General features: G+C 33.3%; 1 protein-coding gene across 9 annotated transcripts in view; it reads right to left on the minus strand.

The window, feature by feature from the left end:
- Positions 1-19,114, minus strand: part of LOC140060078 (ryanodine receptor 2-like) — an 82,396-nt gene that overhangs the window by 2,005 nt on the left and 61,277 nt on the right. For 4 of the 9 annotated variants that reach the window (XM_072106143.1, XM_072106140.1, XM_072106141.1 and 1 more), the window contains 47 exons: positions 18,918-19,050; positions 18,658-18,711; positions 18,409-18,524; positions 18,024-18,202; positions 17,656-17,726; positions 17,441-17,528; positions 16,710-16,898; positions 16,312-16,455; positions 14,976-15,113; positions 14,743-14,855; positions 14,500-14,593; positions 14,270-14,364; positions 14,066-14,117; positions 13,893-13,955; positions 13,610-13,789; positions 12,267-12,343; positions 11,846-11,919; positions 10,896-10,916; positions 10,100-10,180; positions 9,808-9,896; positions 9,597-9,653; positions 9,382-9,453; positions 9,100-9,286; positions 8,779-8,849; positions 8,520-8,585; positions 8,207-8,286; positions 7,995-8,098; positions 7,515-7,649; positions 6,950-7,029; positions 6,734-6,832; positions 6,512-6,597; positions 6,064-6,258; positions 5,395-5,541; positions 4,944-5,124; positions 4,703-4,764; positions 4,386-4,482; positions 4,024-4,110; positions 3,697-3,927; positions 3,173-3,346; positions 2,891-2,994; positions 2,588-2,648; positions 2,178-2,324; positions 1,918-2,049; positions 1,469-1,517; positions 1,186-1,293; positions 604-668; positions 121-221 (listed from right to left, as the gene is read on the minus strand). In XM_072106143.1, the coding sequence (XP_071962244.1) occupies positions 121-221; positions 604-668; positions 1,186-1,293; positions 1,469-1,517; positions 1,918-2,049; positions 2,178-2,324; positions 2,588-2,648; positions 2,891-2,994; positions 3,173-3,346; positions 3,697-3,927; positions 4,024-4,110; positions 4,386-4,482; positions 4,703-4,764; positions 4,944-5,124; positions 5,395-5,541; positions 6,064-6,258; positions 6,512-6,597; positions 6,734-6,832; positions 6,950-7,029; positions 7,515-7,649; positions 7,995-8,098; positions 8,207-8,286; positions 8,520-8,585; positions 8,779-8,849; positions 9,100-9,286; positions 9,382-9,453; positions 9,597-9,653; positions 9,808-9,896; positions 10,100-10,180; positions 10,896-10,916; positions 11,846-11,919; positions 12,267-12,343; positions 13,610-13,789; positions 13,893-13,955; positions 14,066-14,117; positions 14,270-14,364; positions 14,500-14,593; positions 14,743-14,855; positions 14,976-15,113; positions 16,312-16,455; positions 16,710-16,898; positions 17,441-17,528; positions 17,656-17,726; positions 18,024-18,202; positions 18,409-18,524; positions 18,658-18,711; positions 18,918-19,050 (5,029 nt within the window). The remainder of the gene's footprint in view (positions 1-120; positions 222-603; positions 669-1,185; positions 1,294-1,468; positions 1,518-1,917; positions 2,050-2,177; positions 2,325-2,587; positions 2,649-2,890; positions 2,995-3,172; positions 3,347-3,696; positions 3,928-4,023; positions 4,111-4,385; positions 4,483-4,702; positions 4,765-4,943; positions 5,125-5,394; positions 5,542-6,063; positions 6,259-6,511; positions 6,598-6,733; positions 6,833-6,949; positions 7,030-7,514; positions 7,650-7,994; positions 8,099-8,206; positions 8,287-8,519; positions 8,586-8,778; positions 8,850-9,099; positions 9,287-9,381; positions 9,454-9,596; positions 9,654-9,807; positions 9,897-10,099; positions 10,181-10,895; positions 10,917-11,845; positions 11,920-12,266; positions 12,344-13,609; positions 13,790-13,892; positions 13,956-14,065; positions 14,118-14,269; positions 14,365-14,499; positions 14,594-14,742; positions 14,856-14,975; positions 15,114-16,311; positions 16,456-16,709; positions 16,899-17,440; positions 17,529-17,655; positions 17,727-18,023; positions 18,203-18,408; positions 18,525-18,657; positions 18,712-18,917; positions 19,051-19,114) is intronic. The other 5 variants (XM_072106142.1, XM_072106138.1, XM_072106145.1 and 2 more) reach the window with 4 other exon arrangements.

The following is a 19,114-nucleotide window of genomic DNA, read 5'->3' on the forward strand; positions in this document are numbered from 1 at the left end:
AATAGTCTTTGCAAAATATGCAGTCGCATCTCCTCCTTTCGGACAACCCTATTAGGGTGGAGACACTTTGTTGTGGCCTCGAAAGTGTCCACTTAACAGGGGTTCGTCCCCTGTACTTACATGTAGTTTGAGAAGTCATGCTCTTTAAGAGTGTGCTCATCAAAGCCATGTGGTACTTTATCAAAATACTCTTTTCCTATCCCACATATAAAACATTTTGTCTGAGAAAGAAAATAAATAATTAAAAATATGTTAAATATGTATTAATATACATATATATCTATACTATTTTTACTTGCATGGAGGAAGGGTTAGTATTACCCAAAAGCTCTGCAAATTCTTTCTGGCTGTTTTACTTTGTTTTATTTATCTTTTTGCTTATTTTATTTCTTCACAGCTACTGATACCCAAAGCATTGTCATTTTTCAGTAATTTGCCTGATTATATATAACAACAATTTCAGAAAATGTGTTTATAGAGTATTTAAATATTTTATTTTCAATACGCAAAATATGAGAAAACCATATTGAGGGAAAGGATGGTAGTAATGAGAGGAGCTAAGATTTGGACCAAGGACTCTGGGATTTGTAAGCAAGCATGTACCTCCATGTCATTTTTTACTTGCTCTAGTTGATCTCTCAATTCACCAAATGCATCGATGATTAAACCTGCAATTAGACAAATACATAAGATTAATAATAAGAACTAACATATATCTATCCTATATTATATTAATTAATTAACATTAGTTCAAAATCTGTTAAAAGACTGTTAGAAGTGTTTGAAGTTTTACAATGGGTGCAAAACCAATGTAAGTAAACCAGTGAAATTTGTTTATTTTTTTTGTTTTTTTATTTTTATAAGATTTAAATTACCAATTTGTTTTACTAATTGTTTTTGTTTTAGATTTTTTTTACATATCAGTAAATGTTTTCAATGCAACCTTACAGACTTGATGAACTGTATTGATGACAAATTTTAAGATTAGATTAGATTAGATTACTAGGATGATTTTCTGTTTGTAAATGGGGTTTCACTAGAAGTCACCAATGGCTCACAAGCCTTCTTATTACTACAGTGGTAACAAGGGAACATCAGGTCCACAAAAGTGTCCCCCTAATAGGAGTGTCCCAAAGGAGTGGTTCTATTGTATATAGCTTCCATGCAGTATGTTTAGTCACAAACCCTGAATAATAGCAAGTAAGATGACAATAACGAAGAAGAAGAACGTGATGTCGAAGATAATACGGTACATCTCGTTATCGTCTCCATCGGGTGGCTCGATTTCATCAGCTGTCGGTGAACAAATATTTAAAAAATCGATAAAAAATGTAATTATTATCAATATTTTTTTTTCACACAAGATGTGATCATTATATTAAAAATTATTATTTATAAAGTTTTATAATTGTTTTACACAATACGCAGTGTATAATGTATATTTATAATTAAATATTTAGTCACTTACCAATACCACCCCCGGAGCGAAGTCCAGTATGCAAGTGGAAGACAAAGCACTACAAAATAAAAAAATATAGTGAATAATTAATAATCTGTAAAAGATGATGTCGATGTTTAAACCAGAAACTGAATTCTACATTATATCTATAGCATGACGAGTTAGAAGTAGAATTGTGGTTTGAACATTGTGTGAAGATGCCAAAACAACTTTCTAAAGCTCTGTCTATAATAACTAACTGTGACAAAAAATATGTCATGTGCCCATAATGGATACAATGATGTCATATCACTACCCTATTTGGGCAAATCGCACTTTTTTTGTCAAACTATATAGTTAGTGTTGACAGCACTTATTGAAGTAATGCATCATTGCGTGCATACTTGTAACAAACAAACTGGTATTTATTTGAATTCACTAGTATTAAATAAAATAAATACTAATAATTCTGCACTTACAGTAAGCATGTCATGACATTTGAGGTCAACTTCATCCCCTTCTTCGTTTTTGTAAAACTTACGAAAGAAGTTGAAGGCAATGACGGTGTAAAGGTAGATGATAACGGAGGTCATCAGTAAGGTCAACACAAGCTGAGAAAACAAATCGCAAAAACAAAGATATTTAGTTGTTTTCTCCATAAGTTCTCTACCAGTATGGGTATGGGTTACATACAGTGGTAAGTAATGATTTACTAGTCTCAGTTGAGCACAAGGCCTACCTGTTTGCCATTGTGAGTGACGGATTGAAGAACCGTTCGTAAAGTCTTGAATCCCATTGCCACATCCAACAAATGAGCGGCAAAGAAAAAGTAATTAACGTGTCCGAGTATTGACAGCAGGAGATACGCAGCAATATACAGGAATGACTACAAAAATTAAACACATACAAATAGCTTTATTTTATTCCATTTCACTAAAAACGGTTGTAATTGATTAAAATATTCACTCTTCTGTTAACTAAAGTCAAAGTTTAGTAATGTCTTAAGTACCAGATAGACTTTCGTCATCAGTGCTTCTATGAATGGATGACTAGTTGGGAGCAGGAACGCTAGTTGGTCATACCAGGTAGCGTTTTGATTTTACGATCATTGCTTTAATTATCAAACACAGTCAATTAATTTTAACTTACATTATCTGTACAGATGACCCCACATTTCCATATTATATATTTAAAGTCAACTGATTTCATTCTAATGAAGAAAAACAAATAAATATTAAATAATTTGCTTTACACCACTTTGAAAAGAACGCAATTAGGAAGGCTGTAGTAGTTATTGGTTTGTTGTTACATCTGCCAAGGAGGTAATATGTTTTCATGCGCGTGTGTTTGTTTCTTTCTTGCTTTATTTGTTAGCAGGATTACTCAAAAAATTATTCCTTAATTTTCATAAGATTTTAAAAGATGGTGTCATAGCTGTATGGGAACACTTACAATGAAGCCAAAAAGCCATCCTTATCCGATTGTTTATCTTCTTCTAATCCCAGCACAGATTTTAATTTGTCCTCACCAACACTGTCTGCATACTTCTTTAAAACCTAACAAATAAAGAAAAATAAACATAAAATACCAAAAATACATGTTAAGTTTACGTTACTGTATATGCCATTATTTTTTGCATACAGAATTTGTCTCGATTTACCACTTACTTGACCTTTTTCGCGTGTTGATATTTTCGTGGACGCCATTTTGATATATAAACCAAGTGATACCCACCTTTCTCTTGACAAACTTATCCCAGTAGTTTTCCGGGAATGATGGCGCACTGATGGCTAATTTATCCCAGTGGCCCATGATGTCATCCGTTGACGGCTGCTCTACTATCCACATTCCATCAAATTCCAGCTTCCTTGCTACTTCTTTCTCTCTCTTAAAAATTGCTAGAGGCATCTACAAATATAATAATTGATAGATCTTATTTTAATAATTTGATATTAAAAATATTTCAGTGTGCTTATTATACCAGCTATACTGCGTTGAAACACCGATCATTGAAGTTAAGTAACGTTGAGCCCGGTTGCGTTCTGGATTGGAGACCGTCTAGAAATAGTGGTGGGTGCTGTATATACACCAGAGAGTGATGATGTAATGATGTCGGACTAGCATGTGATAGGCATGAGTTCCAGAATAATACATTTAACATTTTTATTACCTCTTCCTGTTTGTTTGTCAGTGTACAAATTAAATATATTAATCATAAACATATGAAAGATTGAAAAACAATAATTTGAATAAAATACCTTTAGAGCACAGTATGCCAGCAACATTGACAACGATGCTAGCGTGTGTAAAATACAAATCATCTGCAGGAAGGGATCAACATACCACCATCCTTCAGCTATTGTTATCACCTCTGGTAGTTCAACGTCTTCTTCAAGGCTTTCTGTGGTGCCATTGGTGAGGGTACCATTGACATCAACTTCACTAGTGCCTTCAAGGCCATCATCTTCCCCTACTTCGATGTTTGTAGCCTAGAAATGAAAGTAAATGTAAAATATGTCTAAAAAGAGTTGGTGTAAACTAAAACAATGCTGAAACGAAAATACAAACAAACTTGACACACTTACTCTGAACAGCAGCAATAAAAAGTTGATTGTGAAGGCTAACGTCAGGGAAATGTATTTTAAGTTGTAGAAGTTACGGGCAAAGAAACTCTGAGAAGATAATAATTAAAAATAATGAAAGATGGCAGTTCAAAATATATAATATTCATCCTTAAGCTCTGTCTACACTATCAAACTTTAATGTAAACAAAAAAGTGTTGTGCCAATATTTGGACATGATGATGTCATATCATGACCACACTAGGCCATATCACTACCATATTTGGGCACATCACACTTTTTTTGTCAAACTAGTTTGATAGTGTAGACAGAGCTTTACAAAACCTGTATATGATTTCTAAAAATCTCCAAATAAGTAAACTTACCAAAACAGTTTGTTTGATGTTTGACAATCCTGGTCTAATTTCTTCTTCCTCTTCCTCATCCTCCATATTTTGACCTTGTTCTGCTGCCATAAAGTAACTGAAAGAGATAAGAAATAATAAATAAAAGAGGAATCCAAAAAAGGATATGAGATTGATGATGTGTCACAACATTTTTCATAACACAAGACTGTATTAGTCTGCAACTAGCAGTTTCGCAGATTCAAACCACCACCAGACCACTTTATGTTTTATTTCACTTAAGCATTCCTATCTTGACTTAAGCAAAAAGATTGATAAATTCAAGCCCTGATGAGTACCTTGGAAAGACTGTACTGCCTCTTCTGTCTAATCCATTACCCATCTGTGTACCATGACCATTCTATGAATATAACAAATAAAACTCCATTGTTGATGATTAAAAGACAAAAAAGTGAATATATACTGTACTGTATTGTAACAGACTATTCCATTATATAATATGGGTAATTTCAAGTTACAGTGGAATACAATATTTTATCCATGTAACTAAAAAACAACAAAAGTCTCGACTTGATTTACCTGTATTGGTGGTGCATCAGTAGCATCCGGTGTCGTTGGTGGCGATTCTGTTTTACTAAAATCAAAGCTCGGGCTAGATGAAGCTTTTCGTTTTTTGCCACGGAAATGAAGCATGGTTTGACCAGATTCGCTTTCCTTACGTCGTCCAATATCTATACCAAATGCCGACAAGTTGGAGTTTCTATAATAGATAAGAAAATAATTTTAAAAATTTACTTGTCTGTAAAATGTAGACCCCATAGTTAAATGAAACAGCCCAATCACAAGCCTACTGTCATATGGCAGAAAATACATTATACTATTATTATTAATACAATACACCCCTATTTTTACAAATGAAATAACCCATTAGAAAGTCTGGCGCCAAATGGCACACAATCCAGACTGTAAAAAAATGTGACTTGAATGCGAATTTTACATTGCCATATTTGGAAGTTAAAAACATCCTTACGCATTTGCCGCAGGAGACGGTGCTGATGCCATGCCTAGGGCTTGTTGTCGTGCCAGTGTCGGGACTTTCAGCCGATCAACTTGTATTAAGGGAACAGCAAGTGATGCTTGTTCTGTTTTGTTGCCTACTACGAGCTGAAATATTGATCTGAAAAACACATTAAAAACATAGTTTGTAATGTTACAACGCAAAAAAGGGGCGTTGGACCAACAATAAGATATAGTATACTATATAATAATAAAAAATGCAATAAAAAAAAACAAAAAACATTTCCAAGACATCATCAAATTAGTATAGTAAAATCATCCTTTATTTCAAATGAAAAAACATTCCAGGTCACAGCTTGGAAGACCAAGCATATGCAGGGCAAAATAAGACAACAAATACAAAACACTAAATAAAAAAACTAAGTAGAAATAGTAGAAAACACATCCAAAAGGCATAAAATTAAGATTGCTATAAAAAAAAAGTTATCCTTTAATCGAGATTATCATTATTACTATAGTAATAACTATTTCGTCCAGAGAGGAAACCCGGCCCAGGGTCCTCATTTGTATGGATGCATGTAATAGCAAAACTTTTGTACAAAGAATAAACGTTTAAAAGCTAGCCTTTAATAGACTACATTATATTATTATGGTAAAATAAAGTAACAATAGGTATGCTTACAATCCCAGTCGAAGTCCGATAGAACCCAATTTCCACAACAAGTAGAAAACGACCTTAAACAAAGTCTTGGCAATTCCAAACAAGGTAATAGTTCGTAGGTTCTTAATGTCATATTCAGAATTCTGCCATGTCTCCTTAATATTGCCGATCAGATTTGATGGTGACAAATTACGTAATACTGTGCCAACAACTCCTCTGCAAAATAAAATCAAAACAAATAATTTACAGTTTTTCTACACAGTAAAGTTAATGTTAATATATTTAACACTGTGGACTTATGTCAAAACTTTTCAACTACATGTTTCTCTCCTAAGGGTCATGTGATGTCGGTACTGCCAACTACGACCCCATTTCTACAATCACTTATCCAGGTATAAGTAACATAAGTGTACACTTATCACAGTAGAATAAATTACAATAATTTTATAATTTAGAACTATACACTTACTGGGACTCTTTCCCTCGTGCAAATAACTTGCCAAGACTTTCGGTCAAGCCTTCGCTATCATCACTAATGCTTGCTGCATGTTGCATCTAAAAAATTTAAAAAAAGTTCAAATAAAAAATGTGGTAAAACTGAAGATTCGGATATGCTTGTGAGGAAAAACATTTCATTGTTTATATAGAAAATATTTCCATTTAGGTTTACAACAAAAGAAACGTTTTGAACCTCAAAAATTGTTTCTTCACAGAAATTGACAAAATCTTCCAGTTTTTCTTTTTCACCTCCTTCATTCACTACATCATGCAAGAATTGACGTTTAGATTCCTGAGATAAAAATAAAATAACAAATAATTACTTTGGTGTAAAAGGTGAATAAGAATACTACACTATACACTTTTTATTTTTATTATTGTTATTTGTTGTTGTATTGTTTTTATATACCTTGATTTGTGGTTTTTCCCACTGTTCCTTGTAAGAGTCCTTTATTTCAAAATAGACACGTTCAATTCTCCTGCTGCTCCCTGCAGACATCAATTGGAAACAGACGAATATTAGGAATACAAAATTAAAGATTGATTGATATAATATCAAACCTGTGTATAAAATTCTTTATATCAAACCAATGGTAACCAATACGAAAATAGATGGCAAATACCTTGTTGGTTTTGTTATTCCTTACACAAACAACTTCTTTAGAAGGTTTTTTTTTTCCAACTCAACATTTCAAAGATAGTTTATTTACTTGTTTACTACTGTATATAGTTTTAATGTATTGTATTGATATTTTTAATGTTTTATATATTGTATGTGTTTTTAAGCATCTAAGGAAAACCAATTTCATGTTCGCCTGGTTGTGTTCATGACAATAAAGATTTATCTTAAATTATCTTATCTTAATTGGTTTGATATAAAGAATTTTATAAATTTATTTGTAATTACAAACCAGACAAACATTTAATCAAAGATCAAACCTGTCCAGAAAAAGTTAATCCTTTTGCATACGTACCCATGATTTCAATACGTCCTAGGCAGGGTTCAAAGTGCGTGAGCACGCTCTCTGCTACCTGCATGAATCGCTGTAGTCTGGTGTCACTCGGCATGTGCTCAGATAAATTGGTCAACAAAACAGCAAGATTAAAACCTTAAATAAAGTAGAAAGCTTAAACATTGCAGACATTTAAAGAGTCTTAAAACTACTATCAATAATGCTTGTAATGAAGAAGGGTTATTTACCCAAAAGCTCTGCAACTTCTTTCTGGCTGTTTTACTTAATCGTTTTGATTTAGCTTTTTGCTTATTTTATTTTGTATCTCCATTGAGATCCAGCCACTGATACTCACTCATTTTTTCAGTAATTTGCCTTTTGATTTACAAAACACAGCTTTTAAGGCTATTGTTTTGAGACAAGGTGCTCAAATGAATTGGACAAATTCAGAGATTTACATGTGTGAAAAACATGAGTATAGTACAAATGTTTATTATTTACCAATGTCTTTTGCTGGGCCGTGGAATCGCTCTGTGAATTCCTTAAAGTCAATTTTACCGTCATTGTTAGTGTCTGCACACTTCAGTAGATAGGATATCTCCTCCCTATAAAAATTATTTTGATTTTCATTAGTATTACATAAAACAATTATTACACAAGCAACTTCATAAATCCCATCAAATACAATTTGACAATAAATAAGAATTACTTACGATGTGTACATTTTCTGAGATTCCATCGCTTTCTGAAATTCTTTCTGAGAAATCCATCCATCTCCATTAATATCATATTCCTGCAAAAACCATGTTTTTATTTATTTTATCCTTTTTATTATTCTTATTTATACACAAGCCTTCAGGATGTGAAAAAATAGAAGTGTCCCTTTAATAGAGGTTTCCCCTGAAAAGGATTTGGTCATTGTGGTAAAACATATAGCCTCTTGTTTGTTTCTCTTAATAAGTGTGTTCAAAGAATGCTTCTTTTAAGTTATATCTAATCATTTATAAAACACACAATTGAACTTACAGCAAATGCATCTGCAGCTTCTACATCTTTCAATTTCAAGAACATGTCAAAGAATTTCAGTAGCATCTAAAGACAAAAAAATGGTTATGCAAGACTATACAAAACTATAAAATCATACTTTTTCTTGTATAAAAATTAGAAAATAGACCTCTATTGCATTGCTGTAGGTCTATAGTATGAACAAACTGAAACCTAACACAGTTGGGTATTACAATACAATATTGTACCACCAGAATTAAAACAAGGTTGACATTTTTACCTCCACATTCTGTGACGAATCCACAAGAGTATCAACCATCTGTTTTCCAGTTGTTCCATTCATAACATTACCTATAAAATTGGAGTAACAGTGGGGATGTAACAATTGTAACAATAGAAGCAGCTTTTTAGTTTGGACCTTTTTACCTATTATTTGCTCGAGGTAAAGCATGTAACTTTTGGCAAAAAATTAATATTCTAATATTCAATTACTGTCATACTGTGAAGCTAAGATTTACTTCTAAGCTAAAAAGTAGTAGAAGTACAGTAGTGTAGTACTAATAATGTACAGATCTCTTAAAACATTTATTTTTTTTCCTACCTTCCAGCATACTGAGCAGCAAGACCACCATCTCCTTCTGCAAGTTCAGCAGCTCACGTAGCAACTCCAACTGACTGGCATCTTGAGATAGCTTCTTCTGCAGATGCGCGAACACATGAAGAAACCCTCCAATGGCATCCCAAAGACGACTATGTGCTAAGGCTAGTTGATTTCCCGAGCACGGACCCTTAAAGAATGAATTGTTTCTGAATTTGTTATGTGTTTCCATAATTATTTATAGGAACAGATTACAAAATTGAAATTTAGAAAAATATGTCATACCTGTATATATTCAGTTAGTGTTCTGAAAACTTGTTTGGCGACTCGAATGGCGCGTGAGAAGTTTTCTCGTCCCTTAAAAGACAAAAAATAGTATTAAATTTGTTTTTGTTTTACTTGGACTTAATTTTCTACAAAGATAAGGAAACAATTTTTAAAATAAAATTTTCTATATCAAGATTTAACATGCAAGGTAATTTGATGAACAAATGTAATACCTGAATATCAACAACTTCTTTCCTTGAATAATGCCAATAAAAGTCACTGATAGACTCCTAAATGGAAACAAAATATAATTAAAAACTTGTTTAAAAACTAAAATACATAACAAAAATGTGAATTCTCCTTTCAAGTAATGTCAAAAACAGTAAGCATAACCAATTCGTCCAAACTTATAAATTATATTAATACATGATTACAAGACCTAACCTGTAGCCGAAGTAGATAGTCTACAGTGCAAATGATGATGTTTACAGTTGTATGATTTCCAGATTGGGTTCGCAGATAATTCTGAAAAGCTGTAAAAGAATGATAATAGTCATGCTTTTTATGCTTAAATAAGATTACAATGAATCTTATTTACTACCCAGGCATGAGTGAAAGGAACAATAATCTTTTCTTGGGGGAAGTGGGGAGGGATGAATCATGCATAAAAGAGGGCACTCAGGCTAAAAAACTTGAGAAACTTTAGGTAAGGAATTAGAGTATGATCTTTACTTACCAGCATTATGGCCTTCACAAAGCAGTTGGAGAAATCGGAATAAAGCACATGTAATGGGCGCATCATGTAGTGCTTGCTCTCCTAAAAACATATCATTAAATAAGGACGTATGAACAAGTGATATTTAATAACAAATTAAGATATGTGGACAAAACAACAGCATGAGGTGAAAGAAAAGTAGACAAACCTGGCACAAGGTCTTTCTTCAAAATTTACAATGTATCTACGTTCTTTTAATTTAATTGTGTACACACATATATATTTAATTGCATACTTAATTACCGTTTTGATTACGATCAATCGGGAAATTACCTCACGACGTTATAAAATGATAATAGCATACATAAGCACAAGACTTCTTTAAGCAGCAAATACATACATTCAATGTATATTTAAAGTATAGCACAGAGTGTACAAATGTTATAGCTTATAGTACATGAAGAAGATTAAACATATACAAAGTGAATGCTTTTCTATTCCTTAATTCATGACATGATATATTTTTAGCAATAGCAATGTGAAAATGGTATGATGTGGCTAGGCTGCTATGCAGTGTGACTGTGATACCAATTTATGTTGACATTACATAGAAAAATATCTATAAACTCATTTCTGAAAACAAGAGAGTATATTGTGATAGTACAAAGAATGCTTTGAAGGTAAAAAAGAATGTAAAGAATTAGTGTAGAAAAATTAATAGAAAAAAACATAAAAGCGAGTTGCTATAGAAATTCATGCATTTTATTAATTTTCATAGTGTTAAAAGAGTGAACATTTTATCAAAGTTAACCCCTACCTGCTATAGGACCATTTTCATCTGTGTTGAAGGGAGAAAATAAAAAAAATCATGCAGGTTATAATTTCATGCTTCACTGAACACACTGAATGCACTACTTAAACACACAAAATAAAATTTGCATAATCATTTTAATATTTACATCATGGTACAGTAGTTTGTGCATTTTCATACATTTATTTTATAGTAGCACATAAGCAGCACATTTTTTTCCCTCCAAAAACAAAAACGACTGTACACACTAAAAGTTTGTGTTTCAGAAAAACAAAAATTCAGTTGAATTTATTTGGATTCAACGTGAACGTGCACAATTTCCAGAAATGTTTCAATTTACATAAAAAAGTAAAAGATGATTGTGTATTACAATAATAATATATAATAATAATAATAATTTTCTCATAATCCAAGGAATGTGACACATGTCATAGGTCAATATGACAAATGCCAAAATAGGTAAAAAAAAAAATACTTTCTAAACAAAAATAATACTTCATGAAAATGTGACAGACAAAGTTTTTCACAACAACAATGTTTTACCCAAAAAAATGCGATCAATAAAAAAAAACACTAAAGTAATTTAAAAAAATGATAAAATGTCAGACCTATTTACTAACAATTTTCACATCAAATTTTAAAATGGGAATCCGCAAACAAAACTACTGCAAGGAAAGGTCAAAGGTGATCGGGTAAAAAAGTTATTGTTCTAAGAATGTAAACTAATTGTCTATGAGAGGACAAATGTCGGAAAAAATAAACTATATTAAAAGTAATTTCGGTTGTGTAAAAACTTGGTTTATATACTGTATTTGATGTTTATTGATGTTAACGATTTAAACATCCTTACCCGATTATTTTTTATTAAAGAATATTTATTGGGTATCTTAGAGGTTCTCAATCATATGATAAATGTATATTTAATTTTAAATACATATTATTATAGGCCAACTCACCAGCACTATCACCGAATCCACCACCTAAACTCTTGGCCTTGTTATATCGTTCATAGGCCTCTAAATCCAACACACTAAAACAAAAAAAAATCAAGTTAATATGTTGCACTTAATATACAGTAGTAATCGTAACGTAACCAGACAACCAGGAAGACTGGATAAACCAAATAAAAAAAGATTTAAAAGACAACAAATGTAAATTTAGCACAATAACAAACCATCCTGCCCAAAACAGAAAAATATGGAAACAAATCGTGGAAAGTGTAATTTTGTAATGACAGAAACGTTTTAAGAGAGGAGTTGTAGTTTTAGCCTCTTGAATTGTGAGGTTGCCACTCCAATCTCATGCTGGACACTTGTGGCTTGACTGGGCAAACATTTGCACAGCTTCTCTTTCACCACAGTATGTTAAAAATGTTACCTGGAAGACTCCATAATTCCTGCCAAACTAGTGAAAAATCCAACATCCATCTTGTCTTGTAAATGAGCCAACATATTCTAATAGAAATACAAAAATACATTATTATACATTACTACCAGAAAAATAGTTCATCATCATTTGCAGGTTCATCTTTGTCAACATAGCGCTCTCAATTATTTGTCTCACTTGTCAATGTCAGTGTAGTTGATATTCAACTCATTTAATTGTTGTTGAATCAGTTTCAACCATGTAAGCAGGGCCGTAGCCAGGATCTGTCAAGGGGGGGTTCGCACACACAAGTATTTGGGTCACCCCCACCCCCATACCCCTGGGGTGGGGTCTGAGGCGAAGCAAATTTTGTTAAATGACACCCCTAGATGGCCGGAAAAGACACTCTCATGCAGCATGCTACCAATGAGCAAAACGATCGTACTTGGACTTGTGGACTATTTAAACGATAACATTTGTTGCCGTATGTTAGATGCGCGTGCTCTGTGCGGAACCGCCGATTGTTTGATCATTTACTCGATATTTTGTTTTGCGTTCAAGTTCAATGCGAACGTACATCTAGGAGAAGCCCCGAAAAAAGCACACTGGGTGAAGGCAAATGCAATTCTTATTATAGCTCTATCTATAATATTTATTTACAGCAATTTGTTGAGGAAATTAAATATGCCAATGTAAATAGGTGATATTGATACATTTGAGTACGTATCGGCTGGTGGTCTAGAAAAAAATAATCGGATGCCATAATGTGAACTACAGTACATACCATAGATATTATAGTGTAAAATATTAATATTCACTATAATCTTCTATGATACATTATACTTCATAGCCACACATAAATACTGATGTATGTCAGAAGCCTATATACTTTATGCATGCTGCCTGACTGCCAGTGATCTAAACAATTGGTACGCAGTTGTCTGGCGGTGTCCTTTGTACGAATCGTTCGTCCCCCAGCTCGCTGTGAGACACGTCAATATCATGTTACATGCAGGGACCAAACATTTATTTTTCAGGTGAAAATCGGCAATTCATTTGCAACTCTGTACTGTACTGTATGAGTTATTCCGAACAAGTTTACGAATTTTTTAATTTACGAACAACTTTTTGTACTGTGGGGCACGTATTTGGACGATTTTCGGAGATGAGGGTGAGGTATTGGGCATGTCGGGGATGGGGGTTTGCAGTCGGTTAAGGGGGATTCGCTGTAAAGGGGGGGTTCGCCCGAACCATAAAAACCCCCCTGGCTACGGGCCTGGTAAGGTTGGGCCTTTCCCTAGCGAGTTATGCATTACCATAAACAGTTTGAAAATAAGCGAACAACGTGTGCTTACCTCCTGAACGGTTACGTTTCCTCCACGTAAAAGTGAGATGCCAAGATTCAACGTTTCTCTTACTCTCGAACATGCATTGCCTTGGCTAGCAGTGATATTGAGCAAGACCATTTCCGAGACTTGTCTGTCGGCCAGACGACCCTGTTCTGATAACAGTTTTTGTTTTGCTGTTTCTTGTTCCTAAAAAGCATGAAATAATGTTGTTTTAAATGTGTTTAATAAAGTAACTAATTGTTAGTGGAATGAAGAAATATAAAATCTAAGATGATGAAATAAACCTCACCTGAAAAGACACCCCTGGTCCGTCATCTTCATCATCATCATCCTCATCATCGCCACTACAACTCTAAAAAACAAAATATATAAGCCATATCTTATTATACTGACATAAATTCAGATATCTATTTTAAAAATTGATGAATATAAAATATTAAGTACATTTTAAAACACACTCACCTTGCTCATTATCTCAGCATATGCCAGGTAAAGATCATCTTCTTCTAGAGCACTATGGACAGAAAGATACAAACTTTTATTTATTATTTTATGTATTATTAAATTTTTAATTACAAATCACAATATCAATTATAATAGACACGAACACATATTTGTATACAATCTCAACATTTTGTAATATTTCACTATTTTTTTAAAACTTACTCTTGGTGGAGGCTAGCAGCCCGGCAGAAGGTCATCACCAACTGCTGCAAAGGATCTCGAAAGTTTTCTTCTTCTAAGTCATCTAGTTCCTCTTTCTGCAAACACAATGAAATAAATGTATTACAATCTCTCTCTAGAATAACCAAAGTAGATTAAAAAATTAGGAGGAACACGCTCAGTCTCCTAATGGAATCCCAGAATTATATCTGTGAGGCAGTCAATGTACTCACAGTGATGTCATCAATCAGTAAATGTCTAGCTGACTCTTCAACTCCTAACCACTTCTCTTTGTAGACCCGCAAGAAAAAGTTGATGGCTCGATGTCTGCAAGGAAAAAATTACTGCCTTATCAAGACTAATCCTTTAAAAAATCTTGAATACTGAGTAAAAATTAAAGAATCTTCTATAGATTTATTATTTTAAAAGATCTAGTTTAATCCAGACAAAAGAGAAAAAAAATTTAATTGACATACCTTGGAAGTGCACGCAAAGGAACCATCCTAAAACAAGCCATGATAGCACGGCGTCTTTGACCAGAGATCAACCGACGCCAGGCACTCTTTTTTGATACTGGAGGATGTTCAGTCTAAAGGAATGAAAAGTATACTTAATAAAGTGTTGCTGTGGAACACACAAAAGAGATTGTTCAGTGTTATTGGATAGAAATAAGTAATAGTACAAAACCCATGTGTAGTGGTTAACTTACAATATGAAGTCTGTGTAGAACGATAGCCATACTGAGAACTCTCTGAATGATCTCATCGTTAGAAAGACTGATGCTGGATAAATTATTGGAAGACATCTTGGAATAGAGGCGTCGTTGCCAACTGGATATCTGTGGACCCTATAAAAGATAAACTAATAAATGAGAAAAACCTCAAAAAAATTATCTGTGAAATGTGAAATTCATATCAAAATAGTCATACTGTTCAATAGAACTGCTAGTAGAACCTGAGAAAGTGTGCCCTGCATAAAGGGCCTTTCACACCTGTTCCGGCACGGTTCCGGTCCGGCGAATCGAACGCCAATCTTTCGTTTTCACGACGCTCCACGCGGCCAAGCACCAATCGATATGCGCGTAGCCGCGTAAAAACGAAACATTGACGTTCGATTGGATTTGCCGTCGCCGGACCGGAACCGTGCCGGAGCAGGTGTGAAAGGCCCTTAAGGATAGGCCGTGCAGTAGTATTGAAATGGATATTGACTCTTGTTCATTTCACAGATAAGGGCCCCTTTAAGAGGAGTGCCCCCTGAAATAGGGTGTCCCAAACAAGATGTTATACTGTATTTGAATATCATTAAATTAAAATATTAATAATATAACGTTTCATCATTTAGAATAAATGTGTTTAAATGATGTGAATTATGGTAATGAAATAACATGTACTTTTTGGAAAATCATAAATACATTGGATGGAGAGTAAGTATAAAAATAATGACTAAATGAAGCTAAAAAAAACTATTTGAGGGAAGGATAGGAAAGACATAGTTATAGCAGAGACAAATACCATGATAAAAAGAAATATAAAATAGTAGATATACTGTACATAGAATGCTACAACTAGAAAAACTATTTCTAATTAACTACTACTAATAGAAGATGACAAAGACAGTGTTCTCATATGTACTTAACATTTTGACTTTTTTGTTTTTATTTATTGAATGGTCATTTTCAAATAATTGTAATCCTATTTTTAAATTTGGATATATTTTTTTAACTGTAAAGTTCTGTCTACACTATCAACATTTATGTAACAAAATGTGATGTGGTCATATATGGACACGATGACATCATATCACTACCATATTTTGGCACATTACACTTCTTTTGTCAAACTAGTTTTATAGTGTAGATAGAGCATTAGAAATGTTATCATTAAATAATTATTTGTTTAAAAGTAACAAAAAAGCCTCTTTGAATAAAACTTTAAATTAAAACTTCATAAATGAATTCCAAATCAATCCCTTTTATGCATTTTCAGTTTTTCGTTTATGAGAACAATTAAAAGAAAAGGAAGAACAAAGGATAGAATGAAACTTGCTTGTGAAACAGAATGAGAGGAAGAGGAAGAGTGAGAATTTCTATTGGGTTCTAAATCCGATGAGTCATCGTTATCGTCATCCACCTTTTTATCCTGTTGCAGAGTGCTGAGTAAAAATTCACGAACATCCTTCTCTGTGTCACGCTGTAAGAAAATGTGTACAAAGTTACAATATTTTTAAAATTTGATTTCATTCACATCCAACAGCGGGAAGAACGTCACTTACAGAATGGAAAAATAATAAATATTATGGTAATGCTATAAGGATATAATTATTGTTCAATTAGGACATTCAAGACACATGTAGTCCACTTCTTCTGCATGCACAAGAGGCAGATGTTTGATAGGTAAATTACTTATTTACTCCACTGCATGATTGAGGGCAGCACATAACTAACCTCAAGAAATCTCTGCTTTGCTTGTTGCACCAATTCCTGTTCCATTGCACCATAGAGATTCATTCCTATTGGTAACAGACGTTTAAGGCAGGATACAATCTTGCTGGATGAATAACTGTTTTTATCTCGACCATTATTGCTTTGAGGCTCATTCTGAGCTATATAGTTCTGCTCTTCCCTTTTGAAATTCTGATAAAAAGAGAATTCAGTCAATTTCTGAGTCTTTGGTGGGCATATTCAATGTTTTGTTACTATATTTATGTTAGGCTTAAATCTCTGTCTACATCAGGGAAGACTACTTTTTGCTGGTCAACACTATCAAACTAGTTGGACAAAAAAAGTGTGATGTGCCCAAATATGGTGGTGACATGCATAAATCTGGTAGTGATATGACATCATATATAGGCACATCACATTTTTGTCACATAAAGTTTACAGAGGTTAAGAAACAGAATTTGACCAGACCATATTTCATTTAGCTGTTAATACAGTCATAGCTTGCAACGCAAGTGACTTGACCAATTTCTTAATGTTTTGATAATTAATCGCTTGTGATACGCCCTTGGGTTTTATCCTAGTGGGAACCAAGCTTTAGACCCAACACGAATTAGTTGACCATTAATAATTGATAGATCCATTGATTGATCAAATTGCTTTTGTTGCACTCTAGTGGGAACCAAGCTTAATGAAAACTAGTGCCAATGACAGAATTGAATAGTTGATCCACTTACTGATGACTGTGCCCACCAGTTGAAGATATCAGCTACATGTTTGTAAAGCGTCTCAGAGTACACACTACCAGATTGTAACCACTTTGATCTGTTAATGAAATACTACCAATTATTTGATTTCTATATACACTGTTAATTTGTTAATAAAAATAAAATAGGTGATATTAAATTATTGTTTATGCCATGTAAGAATATGAAGGGAAGCTGATTTTTACCTGTGGTGGTCCACAAACTTAATGAGAAGAGGGTAGAATGCAAAGACATCTCTCACCAATAAACCATAATGCTATAAGAATGGAAAGTGTAAGAAATATGCAATCGAGATTGATATTAAAAGAAACTGTGCTTGATTTAAAAATGCACGTTTTAAGAGCTAAAAGATAAAGAAAGATAATTTGAAAAAGATAAAGTTGTAAACAGTGTAAAAAAAAGACACCAAACCCAATGTCAACATGATTGTCGAAGCATTTGGTGGACAAATGGAATTAGGCATATTAACATACGGTAGACCATCACCTGATAGACAAAACAGCAAAATCGTTTGGAAAGGTATGTATAATTTTAAGATACAATTTATAGTTACCTCAAGGAGTTCAAGCTCTACTTCCTCCATCTCAGTTCCACCTCCTGGGAAGTTTCTCTTGAGGTCCTCTTCACTCTGGAACACTGTCTCAGCACGTTTGCGGAGAACCTCTGCGACCGGTAGAAAGTGTGAGCAGAGCATGCTCTCATCTGCATTGCTCAAGATTGGTAGAGATATTGCTGGAAATTGTACATTAAACAAATTGAATATAAGACATCAATAATAATATTAAAGTCTGCATAACATTCTCTAACTTCACTAAATGTACCACATAGACTTTTTTTAAGATGTCCAGAGCCTCCTACCAAAATCGTGACTTATGTATATGCTAATTGAAACAACACTATGCGAGGGCAAAGAGATTTGATATCTATTAATTACTTACCTGCTATCCTACTCATCCAAGGGGCATTCTCTGATCCTAGGTTGTTCTTTATGAGAGTCAGAACATTTCCCAATGTAGTGTTCATATTTCTGGAACTAACCATTGTCCAGTAATTGCTGCAAAAAAAAATCATATATTCTATTTTATAGAAATACTTAGATATCTATAAAATACACATTTGAAACATTTAAAAGTATTTATTGAAGTTCTTTTGTTTATGTTACTTTGGACATTATCTAATACACATACCCTTGTCTTCTGTTGATACTGTCTGGTCCTTCTTGCCACCAAAATGGTAAATAGCTGCAAAATGTAACAAAAGTATACATTTATCAGTATAGGCTTGGGGTAAGATTTTTCAAATTTGATTAGCAAAAAAAAAACTTTGTTTTAACTCAATTATTTTGAATAATAAACAAATACTTTCTATTTACTTCATATTACTAAAACTTCACATTTTTTTCACTTAAGCATTAACTATCTTTACTTTAGTAAAATGGTAAACATACCTGCACAACGTAGGCAGTATCACCTCAATAACATGAGGAGCTTCATAGTATTTAGCACCAGATTCAGCCATTTCATCAACCTCACGGATCATGGCATCTAATGTTGGAATTCCAGAGGAAGAACTCACAACTTCTGAAACAAAAATGAAAGTAAGCATTAATATAAGATAGATACTTGATATACAACATAATACATG

The sequence above is a fragment of the Antedon mediterranea genome, chromosome 10 (genome assembly GCF_964355755.1).
Source record: "Antedon mediterranea chromosome 10, ecAntMedi1.1, whole genome shotgun sequence".
Taxonomy (NCBI): domain Eukaryota; kingdom Metazoa; phylum Echinodermata; class Crinoidea; order Comatulida; family Antedonidae; genus Antedon; species Antedon mediterranea.